Source organism: Primulina huaijiensis, chromosome 9 (assembly GCF_012295235.1).
Source record: "Primulina huaijiensis isolate GDHJ02 chromosome 9, ASM1229523v2, whole genome shotgun sequence".
NCBI classification, from domain to species: domain Eukaryota; kingdom Viridiplantae; phylum Streptophyta; class Magnoliopsida; order Lamiales; family Gesneriaceae; genus Primulina; species Primulina huaijiensis.
Genome location: NC_133314.1, coordinates 3,730,998 through 3,750,341, shown reverse-complemented (window position 1 = coordinate 3,750,341; position 19,344 = coordinate 3,730,998). Strand labels below are relative to the sequence as shown.

The 19,344-nt window shown below is 32.5% G+C and overlaps 1 protein-coding gene and 1 long non-coding RNA gene across 2 annotated transcripts; both read right to left on the bottom strand.

The window, feature by feature from the left end:
- Positions 1-7,189: 7,189 nt before the first annotated feature.
- Positions 7,190-7,594, bottom strand: LOC140984685 (uncharacterized). Its single transcript, XM_073452232.1, has one exon. The coding sequence runs from the start codon at positions 7,592-7,594 to the stop codon at positions 7,190-7,192; it is 405 nt and encodes a 134-aa protein (XP_073308333.1).
- Positions 7,595-16,634: 9,040 nt separating this feature from the next.
- On the bottom strand, positions 16,635-18,281 carry LOC140983772 (uncharacterized). The gene is made up of 3 exons (XR_012176507.1): positions 18,091-18,281; positions 17,882-17,952; positions 16,635-16,912 (listed from the first exon to the last, which is right to left on the bottom strand). It is a non-coding gene; the product is annotated as an uncharacterized lncRNA (long non-coding RNA).
- Positions 18,282-19,344: the final 1,063 nt, after the last annotated feature.

Genomic DNA, 19,344 nt, shown 5'->3' with positions numbered 1-19,344 from the left:
CATGGATAAGAAATCAAGAAATTAAACATATTGTGAAACAAGGCAAAAAAGACTGAGGGCGACCGAATGACGACTGGGAGCGACCGAATGACGACTGAGTTATATAGTAAAAAAATAGTGAGCAAGTTCATGTTTTACATGCTACTTAATATATTATGATATATTTTTATGGATAGAGATTGTAAAATGAAAAATAGTGTGAAATAAGCTAAAAACAATATTTTCTAGTACATCAAGTGGTTCTATTAGATCACTCATATATCACTTAGTCGCTCTCAGTCGCTATTTGTATTATGGCATTATTTTTATATTTTACACTATCACTCCATTATACTATACTAAAATAGAGTAAATAGACCCCAAACGTGAAGTTGCTCGTATTTTCTATTATAAGAATCATATATCACTCACTCGCTCTTTGAATTATTTTACGCCACTTTTATATTTTATGCTCACACGATTATAATATACTATAATATAGTAAATAGTCCACAAAACATTAATTTGATCACCTTTTATACATTGAATGGTACAAAATATCTTCGATTCATTCATACAAAATCATTAATGTTCAATTACATTCTATGGTCAAATTACTACTACCATCAATTAAAATAGATGTCCATTCTTTAGATTCGGATAACCATGTATAAGTTCTTTGTTCATCATTCTTCCACTCTCCATTAGAATTAATCAAAATCTGGATGATCGTCATTCATATACAAAATTAGCAACAAAGATGTCATAAAAATTAAATGATTTAACATATAATCGGATGATATAACATATAAAAGTGGGCGAGTGAAAACAGAATTGAGCGACTGAAAACAGAATTAGGCGACTGAACCCGTAATGTTTGGGCGACCGAACAATTAAGAATAAAATATATGAAAAATTATATTTACAATATATACATTGTAATAAAAACCAGAAAATCAATAAAAAAAAATTTTGAGATGACATTAGAACTTACACCTGATTTAAAATCTCTGACAATGTTGAGAAAAATTGAAACTTTTTTTAGGAATCAAATGACTACAATATTCTCTTGCATAATGTAGAGGAAAAAAAATTGAAGAAAAGACCAATGGGTGAAGGATGGAGAAAAGAAGAATAGTTGTGAGAAGGATGAGAAGAATGAAGGGAACAAGAATCCATTTCTTTTCTCCCCTTTTTATTTCTACTATTCTTTTGTTTTTTAATTAATTAATTATTTTTTAAGTGGATGTTATTTATCAAATTTTGAATTCTAAAAGGCTAATATTTAAAATTAAAATTTACTTAGGATTAGATTTTAAATTGGCCCCAATAAAAATTTACATTTGAATAAAATAATTGGAATTGTTTTTCCAAAAAATATATAATAATTCTTAGTTTTTGTTTTTGAAAAAATTGGTTTTGAAATGGTATTAAGTTTTATGTTATGTGATAGGAAGAAATTTAAATGTTAAATTTGGTTTGTGCGATGAGATGGTGAATTGAAAAATAAGAATAACATAATATATCTTTTAACTCTAATTTTCGTCAAATTTAAGTCAAATACGAGAAGATATAAATACGTTCAATCTTTATCAATCCCACGAAAATGTGTTATATGTCACCTTTTGATATAATGATTTGTATTTAATGCAAGGAAACGATTTGCGAGAAAAAAAATGGTATTCCAATTTATTTATCTCTATATCAAGAAAAAGGACTTCATACTATTTTATTTTTACATATAACTCCAAAAGATCAACTTCAATATTAACCTATATGAATGTCAGTTTCATAAATCAATTTATTAATTTTTATTTCGGATACTCCCAAATATCTGCACTCAAAAATTTGCTGGAGTACTGTTTTTTCGCACCAAAGACACAATTTAGTTTTGACTAATAAAACGTTGTTGGGTATCGTATGATTCAAATTCTAACAATATGATATTTATATTATATATTTTTGCATTTTAACCATTTGACATCAAATTATTTCGGATTTTAAACGGATATAGTCCTTCTTGTAAATCTCTATGAAAAATCTACTGGATCAAACGTCTTTCTTCAATTCTTCGAATTAGGTCCACGATTGAAAAGCGTGTCTCTTGTTTAGATCGCACTAGAGATCTAGACAAAATTCTGCGTTGAGATCAACGACCCAAATGTTTCAGCTCTCCGATGGGACCATGGAGGCGACGTGTGATTGTGGAAAGTGGTGACCGGCAGAGAGCTTCTCCAAGAAAGGTGGTCGATTTTTGTTTGGAGAGATAAAAAGAATCCAAGATTATATTTTCTTTGTGTTGTGTTATAAATTTTTGATAACTACTATTTATTACATCTCAACTATTGAATCTCAATCCTTTCATAATACTTCATTGTAGAGTCATGATCCTACTAGAACTCTTCTAGATCAAGTGATTCTTTCTTGTCAAATATTTCACATAGTGTTTTTCAACTTTTGACAACAATAATATAATTAAATAACTATTTTTTGATTAATTGATAGACCTTTCTAGAATATTTCATGAGAATTTTACACAGTAGTCAAAACTACTTCATTAATATTTAATTAGCATATTCTAAATTTATTGATTAAATAATTATGACTTCATCATAAATCTGATCGACGGTCAAACAATGTCGATTTTACAAAGATACAAATCTCGTTATTATAATGAAAAGTGAAAATTTTGAAGATAAAAAATTTCATTGTTTTATTTTTGGCATTTGCCTATTTTGGAACTTCTTCACTAAATTATGTTGTTGCACTCTCCTCACAAAATTATCAGTCATGCTAGCTTCCACAACTTCTTAATGTGAAATACACTCAAATATGTATATAAGTTATATGTTTGATCTCTATCAAACTTAATCACCAAATTTAACTACTTGAATATGACTATCTCAACAAGAACACAAAATTTAATACTTGTGTAACCCTCAATGGTTCAGAGATACAGCTAGTCGAGAGTTCATAACTCATGTGATTTGTGATAACATTTATCTCTTAAATGAGTTTATCCTTATTAACTTCATTATGTTCATAAACCCCTTGATCACAAGAACATCATAATTCAAGTATGATTGTACCAATCGGATCATGGTAAAAGCATCTAGTAGTATTGCCCAATGATCTCTTAGGTATCAGTGATACTACCTGCAAGAACAATTAGATTATAGTTAGCACATAGTATGATCCTTTCAACTCATATATTCCGATAAAATCTGCAATTGCTGATATATCGAGAGCTGAAAATGAATTTGACAACGATACGATGTATCTTTGAGTAATCATATTGGCATCGTATGTGCAATTAAGAAAACACTTTTCCTTAAAGCACAACCCATACTCTGGTCATATATTCCTCGCACTATTAACTCATCGTATCACATTAGCTATCTACATATTTAGGTGAGCGGTGAATCCCCGACTATAACGCATTGGCTCCTACATATGTTGAAACTACACGAAACCTCGCCATCTGACGACTCTCATAGAGTCGGTAAACGAACCAATGTGCAATGCTAGTACATAGAACCTCTATGTTCTCTCGGGTCAAAAGACTAATGGTATACAACCATAACCGCAGACTTATCAACTCGATAAGCGATAACCACTTATAAAGTCCGATGGTGGGTTGTTCATTGATTCATCATATGATCCTCATCTGTATGTTTTGATATCTCCATGTTCCTACCAATGAAACGTGGTATACAACATCAAATATGTTAGCCTCAAGCTCGGACGACTTTATCCTTATTTTGGATGGTTAAAACGACTAGGAACACATTTAAAATATGCAATAACTTATAAATGAATTTTATGATCTCCATCATATGTACTATCTCAAAGTATCATAGCATATTCAAGGTCTTTATTTATACAGCTTGCATGTGTATACAGATAAAGTAAATATTATAATTGGATAAAATCGTAAAATATTATTAAAATAAAGATTATTTTTACACAAGAGTCAATAAATCTCAATCAACAAGTTAACTCATGAGGCACCTAACGTAAAAATCTCTCACTTATCCTATATCCTCACATATCTCATATTCATTGCTTCACGACACTTCTCAATCAATGGTTTTGGTAGGAAACTTTCTTAACCGATATGTCTCATATTCCTACAATCTCCCGAATAATGTGGAACTTACTCAATATATGTTTGGATTGCAACGACACCAGTGTTGTCGCAGTACACCGAGATTGGATCAACTCTATTAGGAATGATACACAACTCTTGGACAAAATTCTTCATCCAAAGAATCTCCTTTATTGCAGCTGATGAAGCTACGTATTTGGTCTCAGTGGTTAAATATGTTGTCTAAGAGACATCATCACCATTGAGATTGAATATAATTCCTGATGTTGATTTCGAATCAATCTACATCTGATTGGAAGCTAAAATCAGCGTAGTCTTTCAACTTTAATTCTCCACCCCCATAAACCATGAACAGCTTCTTAGCCCTTTTTAAGTATTTAAGAATATCCTTTACGGCTTCCCAATTCAATTGAATGGGGTTCGACTGATATAGTATTTGCACATATTTTCTTGCAACACTAAGTGCAAATACTATATCAAGTCGATTAGATATATACAATATATAATACTACAAATGACAGACGCATAGACGATGCATGTCATAGTTTTATCTCCTCGTCAATCTGAGGGCACGTAGATTTTGATAGAGTCACACTACGACACATTGGTAGATATCCACTCCTGGACTCCTCCATAGAAATTCTTTTTAGTATGATATTGATATAATTGGTTTGTGTGAGCCCTAATATCCTCTTTGATCTATCTCTATAGATCTGCATTCCTAATACATATAATGTTTCACACATGTTCTTCATGTATAATTTACTAGCTAACAATACTTTAGTTGATTGCAACAATCTAGCATCACTCTCAATTAGTATTATGTCATCAACATAAAGTGCTAGGAATATCACTCCACTCCCACTAACTTTCTTGTCCACTCATAGTTCCTCATGATTCTTAACAAAATCAAACTATTTTATAATATTATTGAATATAAGGTTCCAACTCCTAGATATTTTTTTGAGATCATAAATAGATATCTGAAGTTTATATCCCTTATGCTCACTTCTTACTGATGAGAATCCTTTAGTTTGATACATATAAATCTCTTACATAATATCACCATTAAGGAATGATATCTTCAGATCTATCTATCATATTTCATAATCATACAATACTGCTATAGCTAGAAGAGTCCTAATGGACTTGAAAATCGTGACTGAAAAGATTTTCTCATAGTAAATTCATTGCCTTTGGATATGTTTTTATGATACCAATCTTGCCTTGAAAATAACAACATTCACCTCTGCCCCCAAACTTTCATTTGTAAATCTATTTGCATCACATGTGAACAATTCCCTCATATGGATATATTAAGGGTCATACTTGGTTCGAATACAAGGAGTTCATCTCTTACTGCATGGCTTAAAGACATTTGGTTGAATCGACATCTGATAATGTTTCTTTGAAGTTCCTTGAATCGAATCCAGGACTGGGCTCATATTGGCCCTCTTCAAGAAGTAGGCTCATCCTCATATGCGGCTTTGAGACCCTTTCAAATCTCCTAGGAACGTGTACTATTTTTATTGGTTGTGGGGCGTACTATTTCAGGAATGGGTATTTCTTGAATCTCCTAGAATTCTATCATCTCACATTTTCTATCTAATAAAAACTTTTTCTTCAAGAAAGTGACATTCCTATAAACAACTACTTTTGTTTTTTGGGATCATAGAAATAATATCCAACATAGTTCTCTAGATATCCCACAAAGTAGCTTAAAGGGGATCTACTACCTAATATTTGCTTCACATAAGCAAGTCATCCCATTATTCTAAGATAATAATATTTGGAAAGTTTTCCCATCCATATCACATGTGGTGTTTTATCAACTATCTTTGGACTTTGTTCAACAACATTGTCATGGTCTCAAGCGCAAATCCCCAAAATGATGATTGCAATTCAATGGATCTCATTATAGATCGAATCATGTCCATCAATATTCGATTACGACGTTCTGACACACCATTTAACAATGGTTTGACGGGAGGAGTCCACTGTGAGATAATGTCATTTTTTTTAAGAGAATATTGGAAATTTTTACTCAAGTATTCTCCATCTTGATCATATTGAAGGTTTTTAATATTTTTTCCTAATTTTTTCTCTACTTCAGCTCTGAATTCTTTGAACTTTTAAAAATTTTCAGACTTGTATTTCATCAAATACGCATAACCATACCTTGAATGGTCCTCAATAAAGATAACGAAGTAAGAATGACCATATTTGGTGCTAACACTTAGAGGACTGCACATATCTACATGGATCAAATCCAATATATAATGTGAATGTTCTATTTTCCCTATGAAAGGGGCTTTGGTCATTTTTCTTTCAGACAGTACTCACATGTATCAAAAGATTTTATGTCTAACAAGTCAAGCATGTCATCTCTGTCTAATGTGTGCATCATTATTTGAGAAATATGTCATAGTCTAGATTGCCACAAGTGTGCTTCGTTGAGACTATCTTGTTTTCTTTAATTTGTTGTTGAAATTTCGTTAACTTGGTCATTATTAAACAGAATATCTTTTAATTTTAAGTTGTGGAGATATTTTTTAAACTCGCATGTTCCAATTAAGCATTCATTCTATTAAATATTGCAAACATCTTTAGAAAAGATCAAAAAAATTCACCTTTATCAATCATAGAAATAAAAATAATGTTTTTAACCAAATCTAAAACAAATAAAACATATCTAAAAAATAACCTAAATTATTTTTTAATATTAAATAAATATCTCGTGTGGCCTTTGCAACTACTCTTTCTCCATTTTTCATCCTAAAAAAGGTCTCACTATCCTTTAACCTCTTATTTCTTGTCATCACCAAAAAAGATGAGATCCACATCCAGTATCTAATATCCAAGAAGTTGAACTAATTGAGAAATTTATTTCAATATAAAAAATATCATTGTCATAGCTCTTATGAGATAGATATTCTTTGTAGTTGTCCTTCCAATGTCCATGCTTTTTGCAGTGGAATCAAATATCTTTTGAATTTTATCGAGCTTTGTAGGCCTTTTAGTAATATTTGGAGCTTGCATATTTTTGGGCTTGTTTTTATAGAAAGGGTAGAATGCTTCTTTTTCTTTCCTATGGGACTTTCTTCATCCCAGATGATGAGCCGTAAAGAAAACATGCTTTACTTTATTTATGGTGGCTTCATATGTCGTAAGCATATTAACAAACTTTTCAAGACTAGCCTCTATCTTATTCTTATTGAAGTTCATTACAAACCCATCAAACGAGGTTGTAAGTGACAACAGTAGTATGTCCGTGGACAACTCATTTGGGATGACAAGGTCCAACCCCACTAGCTTTTCGATAAGACCAATCATCCTTACATCATACTCATGAACCAAGGACCCATCTCTTATATGAATGTTCATGGGCTCTTTGACAGGGGTGTTCCATAATGGACGTGTTTGTACATCATACAACTCTTGCAGGTGACTATAAATGTCAGCAGCATCTACAGCATCCTCAAACCGCCTCCGCAGTTCGTTTGACATATAAGCTAGCACATAAGTCTTAGCTTGCAAGTCACGGTCCCACCATTTTCAAGCTTGGCCAATTCCTCAACACTTACATCGTAAATATACTGAAAATAGAAACATAATAAAAGTTATTAACTATTTTAAAATATTTTATAAGATATAAAATACGAAAATTCTCATTTTCTTAGTGAGTATTTAAATTATAATGTTCAAAAGATTAATAAACTGCAATACTATTTCAACGTTTAATATATGAGTTATTATGAGAGGGATGGGTATTTCAAGGAATCAAAGAGACACATATGCACGAAAATCAAAAGTTGAACAAATCAAGAGACTTATATATGATCTACATACATACAATAAGGATTATATTTTGGAAATTTAAAATATATATACATAATGGGAAATAAAAAAATAATTTTTTTAAAAAACTTTAATTTAATCAGAAAATAATATATGGAATAAATTAATAACACAAGCCTATTAAGATGAGCTCTCCACAAGTCGAGACATCCCAAGATTGATTTTCTCACTTAAAAGATTTCTTAGGTAAATCCATTTGCATCCTATGTGAATAATTTTCTCAGTTGGATCTACAAAAGATCATACTTGATTCGAATACGTGGAGTTCATCTCGGATTGCATGGTTTCAAGCCATTTGGTTGAATCGACATCTAATAATTCTTTTTGATGTTCCTTGGATCGTATCCAGGACTAGGTTCATCTTAATTCTCTTCAAGAAGTAAGCTCATCATCATAGATGGATTTGAGACCCTTTCAGATCTCTTAGGATCATATACTATTTCTACTGGCTGTTGGGACGTGGGTTCTACTTTTTCAGGAGTGGATGTTTCTCGAAACTCCTCAAATTCTATCATATCATCTTTTCTATCTAATATAAATTTCTTCTCCAAGAAAGTGACATTCTTATAAACAAATATTTTTGCTTTTTTATCATAGATGTAATATCCAACAGATTTCTTTGAATATCTCACAAAGTAGTACAAAGTAGATCTACTACTCAGCTTATCTGCCAATGTCTGCTTCACGTAAGTATGGCATCCCAATTTGGGAAGCTTCCCCATCCATATATCATATGGTGTTTTAACCACTGTCTTTGTATGGACTTTGTACGTTTCCGTAGTCTCAAGCGAAATACCCAAAATTATGACTGCAATTCAATGGACCTCATCATAAATCGAACAATGTCTATCAATGTTCGATTATGACATTCTGACACATCATTCAATTATGGTGTGGTGGGTGGAGTTCACTATGGGATAATCTAATTTTCTTTAAGATAATATTGGAATTCAATAATCAGTTATTCTTCACCTCGATCAAATTGAAGTGTTTTATATTTTTTCCTAATTTTTTTCTCTACTCCAGCTCTGAATTATTTGAACTTTTCAAAAGCTTCAAACTTGTAGTTCATAAAATACACTTACTCATACCTCAAATGTATAAAGAGAGTTTATGTTTGACAGTCAAACATGCCCTCTCTCACCAACTTATGCAACCATCTTTGGAAAATATATCCTAACTTAGTATGCCACAAGTGTGATTGGTTTAGACTATCTTGTTTTATTTTATTTGTTGTTGAAATCGTGTTAACTTTGACATTATTAAATGGAATATCTTTTAATTTTAATTTTTACATATCGTTTTGTAACTCGCATGTTCCAATTAAACATTTATTATTGTAAATATTGCAAACACATTTAGCAAAAGAACGAGTAAAACCATCTTTATCAAACATAGAAATAGAAATAATGTTTTTAAATAAATCTAAAACAAATAAAACATCTCTAAAAAATAACCTAAATGATTGTTTAATATTAAATAAACATATCATATGACATTTGCAGCAACTCTTTTTCCATTGTCTATCCTCAAAAAGGTATCATCATCTCTTAACCTCCTACTATTTGTCATCCCCATGAAATTATAGCAAAACTGATATCCGCATCCAGAATCCAATATCCTAGAAGTTGAGTTAATTGAGACATTTATATCAATATAAAACATACATTTGTCATAACTCTTCGAGGTTGGATATTCCTTGTAATTGTGCTTCCAATGTCCAAGATTTTTGAAGTGGAAGCAAACATCTTCTGACTTATCAGGCTTTGTGAGCCCTTTAGTTGTATTTGGAGCTTGCTTCTTTCTGGGCTTTTTTTGGGAAAAGGCAGAACATTTCTTTTTTCCCTTTGTGTGCCTTTCTTTGTCTCAGATGACGAGCCTGCAAAGAAAACATGATTTTCCTTATCTGTGGTAGCTTCATATGTCGTAAGCATATTTACTAGCTCTTTAAGGCTAGCCTCTATCTTATTCATATTGAAATTCACCACAAACCCATCAAACAAGGCTGGAAGTTACAACAGTACTATGTACATGGACAACACATTTGGGATGATAAGGTCAATGCCCATTATCTTTTCAATATACCCAATCATCCTTATACCATGTTCATGGACTGAGGACCCATAGTTGCCACCAAAAAGTCATTGGATTGAAGAACCAGTTACTTCTTTGGCTTATGAACAATAGCCTTACTGATCTTCTTCTTCATAGTCTTCTTCAAAACAGTCATTTCTTCTCTGATTTCATTTTAATTGCCAACATTCCAATAGTAGATATGTTCAGTGCTTGTTCCTTAGGCCTGAGAGATAAAGTATTTGTTGCAGTGAGAGCCTTGAATTTGTGTAACGTGGTAGAATTGCTCAGAAAGGCTCCTACATCTTCAAATAATCGACTGAGAGGGATGGAAAACCTGGCTGATTGCTTTTCATTCTAGATCATAGCTTTGAGAATTTTAAATAGAATGATCGAACAGTTGGTCTTCATTCATGTGGCAATGGCTGTCATCACCAAAAAAATTTGTGGTGAAGGTATCGAAAGAGTATACCTTAGCCATAATAGGCTTGGCCACCACATCAGCCATCAATTGATACTCCAGCTTTATATCTTCCTTCTTTCCCGAGGTCTTGATGGGATCACTAGTAGTAGACAACTTCATCTTCATATCCTCAACGGGTTGCTGAGGCACTTTTGAGAAATCATTTAGCCCCTCGAATGGAAACTGAAACAGAGTTGAAAAGAAATCTTGTTCAATCAGTGACTTTTGCTCTCCTATGGGCATCAAAATATTCCTCTCTTCAGTGACCTTCCATCTGGCATAGAAATTCTTCAGCTCATACACATATATTTTAAGAGAAGGACTGCTGAGAAAGGTCTTTGTCTAGATGACACGACCGCGTTGAAAACTTCAGTGATTGCAACATCTTCCATTAAACAAATCGATTCAAAATTGATTGCGAGTGCATTCATTATGTAGGAAGGAGTTGCTGGTGCTGCCATTTCTGAAATGAGATCTTGACCGTCAAGATTAGAAAATTTTCTGCATGAAAAAGAAGCGAAAAGTTTGAAACAAGCAAGAATATACTCAGAAAATGAAATGCGAAGGTATATTGAAAACCTTATGGATTTCAAGTATTTAAAATATGAGACTTTTGAACTGGTAAACAAACGGGACACATGTCATGTTGTCGATTGAAATTTTTTTTAAAAAAAAACGTAAGTACAGTGTACAAATTTTAAAATTTTTAAAATTAAATGAAATAATCAAGTCGTCCTTAATGGTTAATAATGAGAATTTAAATAAATCGTTAAAGTCAATAATAATTATAGAATCAGTGTGACTGAGAGCGTTATCTATCAATTAGGTTGTGAGACTAAATGTAAGTCAGTGATACTCAAAGTCTAACTCAAAACTGGATTGTGTGTGATAGCAATTGCACTTGTCTTATGAAGAAGATTGGTTACTCTTTGACATCAATTACATAATATTTCATTTGTTGTTGAAGAAACAGCAGTTGGGCATAGCAGCTAGGTATTCAGCTTTTACACTTGAAGTTGCGAATGATGTTTGCTTCTTGTTGAACCAAGAAATCAGTCGCTCTCCAAGAAACAAACATTATCCACTGGTGCTCTTCCTTTCAAGCTTACAACCTGCATAGTCTGCATGAGAATATCCAACTAGATTGAACGATGAGTCTTTAGCATACCATAATCTAATATTTTGTTTATCTTTAAGATATTTGAGAATTCTCTTGAAATTAAATAATAAGACGGTTTTGGATCAGACTGAAAACGAGAACACATACAAACTGCAACATGATATCAGGTTGGCTAGTAGTTAGGTACAAAAGAGAACCTATTAAACTGTGATACAATGTTATCTCGACTGATTTGCGAGTTTTACATGAATTGTTACCTTTTATATGTACAAAAGTTGTAAAAAAAAAAAGAGGAATTGGAATTTTGAAGATTATTGATTTTTCATAATATATTTGAGAATAATTTTCTCTTCAACAAGCTTTGGATTTGTTTGCATCTTTGTGTGTTTCTTAAAATCAAACTTATCAAATTTTTAATATTTTGTGGCATTTGTCGATTTTTCTTCACGAGGATTGTCGAATAGGAGTTCTTTGAAGGTTCCCTGGAGATCAATTGTCTTATTTGTGTTATTTGTTACTAGACTATGTCGTTTAGAGATGAATATCATGTTGCTAGTTTCAGAGATTAAGATCGAGGTTACGAGAATCTTGTTGTTCATTGAATTGAGAACGCGATTGGGTCTAGTTCGTGTTTGTCTTTCATTCATAACAAGATTCTCATCAGATTAATTGTAGTCAGTTATTCACTGCTCACCTGCGGGTCTGGATATTCTGTGTGATATAATGAGTTAATAGTATAAAGAATCTTTAGCGATACTAACACATGTGCATTATGGAAAAGTGTTTCCTTAGTTACACATACAATGCCACTATGGTTACTCAAAGATATCTCACATCATTATCGAATTCATTTACAACTCTCGATATATCAATGATTGCATACTCGATCGGGATATATATGTTGAAAAGAACGTACTATACACTAACCATAACTTACTGGTATTTTATCAAAGGGCTGATGAAAATAATGAGTAGAGGGTGGTGAAAATATCAAAAAAATAGAAATTAATTCATAAAAAATATATATTTTTGTCTTAAAAAATATTTAAAATAGTTAGTAACATTTATTCTTCCATTTTTAATGTATTTATGATATCATCATCAAATCCAGTATCTATTATCCTCCATCAAAACAAGCTAATCAGACCAAACTATATGACTAGCTAAAGAATTTAAAATTTGTTTTTGGTCAGAGAAATTAGCATATATGCTCACTAAGGCTCCTTCAAAAGAGGTATCCGGCAATGTCACTGCTAAGAATTGACCAAACTTGAAAAATGGTTGGAACGTGACTTGCGAGCTAAGATTTATATGCTAGATTCTATGTCAAACGAATTGCACAGGCAGTTTGAGGATGCTGTAAATGTAACATCCCGTAATAAAATAACTACTATTACTTTAAATTTACGGAAAATAAAAAATTTTCTTATTTAAATAGTAAACCCTCGCCTTATGATTTTAAATAACATAATCGATTAAATTCTTGAAAATAATCAAAGTACAAAATATTTCCATGAAATAAAAAAAATATTCATCACTACTGTAAAAGCGTTATTCAAAACGAGCATTTAAAAATACTTGTTTGCCAACAAAATTTTGAATAAATCAAAATCAGTGTAAAAAAGTTTAACGTGCATAAAATCCTTTCATAGCAATAGCGGTCCTCGGGTTTGCACTACACACAGTCCGAGCAAGCTCACTGATCAGCACCTTCTGTCTCCTCAAAAGTATCAACATATGCATCGTTCAAGTCTAGTGAGACTAAAGACTCAACACGCATAAACCATGAATAGCAAATAGTAGTTAATAAAATCGCATGCATTTGAAAGTAACGTGTACGAAATAATAGCTGAACATACATAAACGTAGACGTGTTATAACTGCATAAACATTTTCATAAAAGTGTTTCCATCATAACATACATAATCATATTTAATTTTGCGTAGAAATATGTTCGAAGCAAGTGGCCCGTAACATAAATCACCTGATCAGACTAAACCACAGTACTGGGCTGGCAGGGATCACCACAACCTTTCGACCGGATGTCCACTCCCACATACATAAATCCCCTGTCATACTTTACCGGGTGGAGAGGTCTCCGGTCATGCTTTACCGCTTTCCAATCTCATAATCATAAATCTCCAGTCATGCTTTACCGGGTGCCACAAGACAAATCACACACCTCCAAAATAAAAAATATTTTTGCATGTCGATCATATTTAAAAACGTTGAGGGCTTCGTTGGAAAGCTCTGGACATGCTGCCCCAACCACAACAGCAAAGATCCAGGAGATCCCAACAAAGACTGCAACCAAAACTTGAGAAAACTTGAGGAACATGCACAAATTTTCACAGCGTGAGCGGTTTTACAACAAAAATTATATCTCCCTCGTTTCTTATCAGAAAATTACGAATTTGCTATCGAATCAAAGTAACATAGAGTGCTACAAATCATATGTTGAAAATGTTTTCAGAAAACCAACCTATAAGTCGTAGAATTCGAAATAACAGAGGGTCACGGGTTTTGTGACACAGAAATTTCACAACTTGTGCGGTTTTATAATAAAAATCATATCTCCCTCGTTTTTTATCAGAAAATTACAAATTTGCTATCGAATCGAAGATAACACAGAGTGCTACAAATCATATGTTAAAAACACTTTAAAAAACGAGGGAAATATGATTTTTATCGTAAAATCGCACAAGCTGTGAAATTTCTATGTAACAAAACCTGTCACCCTCTGTTATTTCGAATTCTGCGACTTATAGGTTGGTTTTCTGAAAATGTTTTCAACATATGATTTGTAGAACTCTGAGTTATCTTCGATTCGATAGAAAATTCGTAATTTTGTGACTTACCTTACATAAGGTAGTTGTTTACTTGTTATACCAGAAGTAAGACTAATTTTATTAATCTCAATATATCATTTCTTAAATTTATTACGGTCAATATAATCCAAGGTTTTACATATCCAATTTAAATGCTAATCATTCTTAAAATATAAACTTAATATTCACAAGGTTATATGTTGGTTTTCTGGAAACGTTTTCAACATATGATTTGTAGCACTCTATGTTACCTTTGATTCGATAGAAAATTTGTAATTTTCTGATAAGAAACGAGTGAGATATGATTTTTTTCATAAAATTGCTCAAGCTGTGAAAATTTGTGCATGTTTTCTCAAGTTTTGGTTGCAGGCTTCGTTGGGATCTCCTGGATCTTTGCTGCTGTGGTTGGGGCAGCATGTTCAGAGCGTTCCAACGAAGCCCTTGACGTTTTTAAATACGATCGACGTGCAAAAATATTTTTTATTTTGGAAGTATGTGATTTGTCTTGTGGCCACCCGGTAAAGCATGACTGGGGATTTATGATTATGGGATTGGAAAGTGGTAAAGCCTGACCGGATACCTCTCCACCCAGAAAAGTATGACCGGGGATTTATATATGTGGGAGTGGACATCCGGTCGAAAAGATGTGGTGATCCCTGCCAGCCCAATAATGTGGTTTAGTCTAATTAGGCGATTTATGTTACGGGCCACTTGCTTTGAACATATTTCTACGCAAAATTAAGTATGGTTATGTATGTTATGATGGAAGCACTTTTATGAAAATGTTTATGCGCACGTCTATGTTTATGTATGTTCAACTGTTATTTCGTACACATTACTTCCAAATGTATGTGATTATATTAACTACTATTTGTTATTCATGGTTTATGCGTGTTGAGTCCTTAGGCTCACTAGACTTGATTGATGCAGATGTTGATGTTTTTGAGGAGACATGAGGTGCTGACCAGTGAGCTCACTCGGACTGTGTGCATTGCAAACCTGAGGACCACTATTGTTCTGAAAGGATTTTATGTACGCTGAACTTTTTACTCTGATTTTTATTTATTCAAAATTTTGTTGGCAAACAAGTATTTTTTTTAAAGAAACTTAAAATCTGTTATGTTATGATCCAACTGGTACCAACACTTTAAGAATCTAGGTACTTATGCCTGGAGGTAATGGGTTCAAGTGTTGGAGGAGGCGAAAGAAACCACTTTCCAGGGGTGGGATATCCTATGAGTGACGGTGCATGGGCATGGGCTAGGCTCATGCTCGACCATCCTAACGATCCACGACCAGTAGTGGTACATGGGTATGGGCCGAGGCCCATGTTGGTTCAGGCTAATGGCCCATGATCATTACAGTAAATGTTACTGACATTTATAAGAACCTAGAAGAGTTTTAAGATGTACAAATATGTCCATTAAGGCACATTGTTGTCAAAGAGCTTATGGAAAACTGCTTGGCTTGCAAATCGAGAAAGAAAGTCATTTTACCCATCATGTTCATCTCAAATTTGGCCTGCATCAGTTTAGCAACTTCTCGCAGAGTTTTGAGTTACTGGATCCAAAGATAATATCATCAACATATATTTGAACTAATAGAGTATGATCACCTTTACAAATATAAATAATGTCTTATCAACTGAACCAATCAAAAAAATTTGATCAAGTAAAAATTGTGATAAGTTTCATATCAAGCTCGTTGTGTTCGTTTTAATACATACAACGCTTTATTTATTCTAAACACATGATTAGGCAAGGTATGATTAAAAAAACCTGGAAGTTGTTCCAATACACTTTTTACTAAAGTAGGACATTTAGAAAGACATTATTTACATCCATCTCAAACACTTCGAAGTTTTGGTGAGTAGCAAAAGCAAGAAAAATTCTAATTGCTTCTAATCTACCTACTGGTGCAAAAATTTCATCAAAGTCTGCCTAAATCCTTGTTTAACTAATTTTTCTTTTGTGAGGCCTAGTTATTATAATTACAATTAGTTATCAAACAATATTGATTAATTTAAATATGCAACGGAAAAATGGTTTAAAATACTTAAAAATGGGCCTCCGGACCTGTAAAAATTTCCCATGACCTCCTCGAAAATCGCAAATACCAAAAATTTAAAATACCTGTAAAAAAATGACTCAAGGACGACGCTGTTGTATTCATAAACAATCACACACAAGTGTCGACCAGGCACAAGTCAACAATTCACATGCAGCAGTTCAAATAGATCAAATAGATAAACTCATTCCAAACAGAGCATGAAAACTCCAAATAATCATATTGATACACGAGGCATATCCCCGTAAATAGACTCTGGCGTAAAATTTACAAGACTCCAATATAAATATAAATTGACTAATTGAGAGTCTTGAACTTTGACAACCAAGCAATCTTATCTCACACACGCCTCCACCGGCAGACCTTCCACCTCGTGCTGCAAAACTAATCGGGTAACCTACCATTGTGCCCAATAGCTACCACATGTATAAATAGTGAGGTTATGATTCTGACATGAAACAGTTAAACAACAACAACAATAATCTTAAATCATCATAAACATATAATAAAAAAATTATGTTATGCATGAACATGGTTCAATAACAACGGGATAACATGAGCCAATGTATGGTACGATAACAATAGGAGTACTGCTCGAGCAACAACACACAGGGGAGCTACATGACCGACCTACCAAGTATGCGAGGTATGTCGTGTTGTGTCTAATCAAACACCCACGACTTGGCCTCCATACAGCTGATAATTATATAACATGAAGGCACAATAACGAACGACATATGATGTCAAGATTTCAAGAGAATATAACAGAAAATATATCAAGAAATAGACAATAATATTTTGGGTCTCAGAGAAAACTAGACTCGAAAGCCTCCAACTGATTCCGAAATAATAGCCTTGAGTACAAGGAATACAATACACAGTAGAAACAGATAACAAAAATGATAGAGCTCAACATGTCATAATATTATGCCCTTTACTAAATGCCATATATATGTCAAACAAAAAAACATATAATCAACAAGGAATTTAATAGCTCATATAATCCACAGAATCATATTAACAATTCATAACAATACATAAATATGTTTTAGAACATAATTTATATGTTAATGTCGTATTTTATCAAAATGTAACATACATATATCCTCTTGAACAAAATAAAACGATCATTTAATCTCCTCTACCTAACAACTATAAAATAAGTCTAATAATTCCACAATTCACCAATAAAGCTAAAATAATCCAATTTATTTAAAGTTGAATTTATTTTATTAAAAAACCAACTTAACAATTTAATTATCAAACATTTGTCACAATATTTCACCAAATCACATATTATTCAAATAATTCTCCAGTCACAAATTCAGTCACACGATCAACTAAAATTATCGAATTATTCACTGGAAATCAGAATTGGAAATTACGAGATCGGACTTTAAACTTGTCGCTAGTGGTCTTGAGGTGGTGTATTTCACTGGTGCAGACCAGAGCTCGCCTGAAAATACCGAACGAAAGGGGAAAAACAAAATAACATATTGAGCTTCAAATCCTTACCAAAATGCCACGAATCAACCAATAAATCTAAGCCAATCACTTAAGAAAAAAATTGGAAATCACTCAGAAAAATACTCACGAAATCAGCTTCGTGCCGAAAGAAATGAACATCAAAACAGCATTTCATTGCTCAAATCTAAGCTACAGATGTGGGGAACAAAACCCTTCAAGAATATTTGAGTTTTGACATCAGACAGAAAAGTTATGGTGATTATTCTATGGTTGCTACAATAGTTGTGGGAAAAGGGGTTGGGGATGGGGTTTTTTTCTTTCTTCTTTTACTGGAATGAGAGATTGGTCATGGGTGTACGTTTATGTGTGTATTATATTTATTTACTAATAATATACACGTGTGCCAATTTATCCTCATTTTACATTTATGTTGTTCTCGTGTGTTATTTAAACTTCGGATATATTTTTTATCATTTAAAATTTTCGATATTCTAAAATATATATTTTTAACACACCTCTTGAATTTATTTGACAAAATAATTATTTTAATTTAACAACTCAATAATTATTCTAATTATGTCAAATTACCGGATAATTAATTTATAGGGCATTACATATTTATTCTTATTCGCAATTTCATCTTCATTCAGTTTATTTCTATAAACACGTCGGGTTCCTATGACTAACTGAAGAAATGGTATAGGAACTAAGTATCATACTTCATTTCTATCAAACTGATTCTTTTTTTCCTACATGGTATCTATCCAACTACTATATAAAAGAGCTTTGTCTATCTTTTTATGTTCTAATTGTGAAATAAAAGCAGCGTGCAAGAATTTATTAATCATTTATTGTCTAGTTCTAAGAGGTGCTGAAGAGGTACTGATCACCGGCGAGGGTGGATGAGTCTTACTCCATTTTTAACTTGGTCCGAGTGGATTGCCATCAGCATTGTTTGGAGTAGGATCAGTTTGGTTCTCAACGATAGCTTGGATATCATCAGTCTGTTCCAAGTCAGTTTGGTTTAGATCAGTTTAGTTATCTTGTTTTTCATTCTTTTGTCTGAGATCTTTGGTTCAGGTGGCTGGTGAATTCTCTTGTAGACATTGATTTCATTTTCAATGTCATCTGCTGAATCAATTACTTTCATCTGATTGCTCAAATCAACTAAGTTAGTATGATCATCAAAAACAACATGAACAATTTCTTCAACATTTAAATTTTATTATTGTATACAAGAAAAGTTTTACTAACTGCTGAATAACCAAGAAATATGCCAATATCATATTTGACATCAAATGCATAAAGATGAGTTTTACCATTATTATAAATATAACATTTACAACCAAAAACATGAAAATAAGATAAGTTACGTTTACTC

Excerpts from the sequence above, each read along its gene's own strand:
- LOC140984685 (XM_073452232.1), bottom strand. The coding sequence starts at position 7,594 with ATGTCAAACGAACTGCGGAGGCGGTTTGAGGATGCTGTAGATGCTGCT.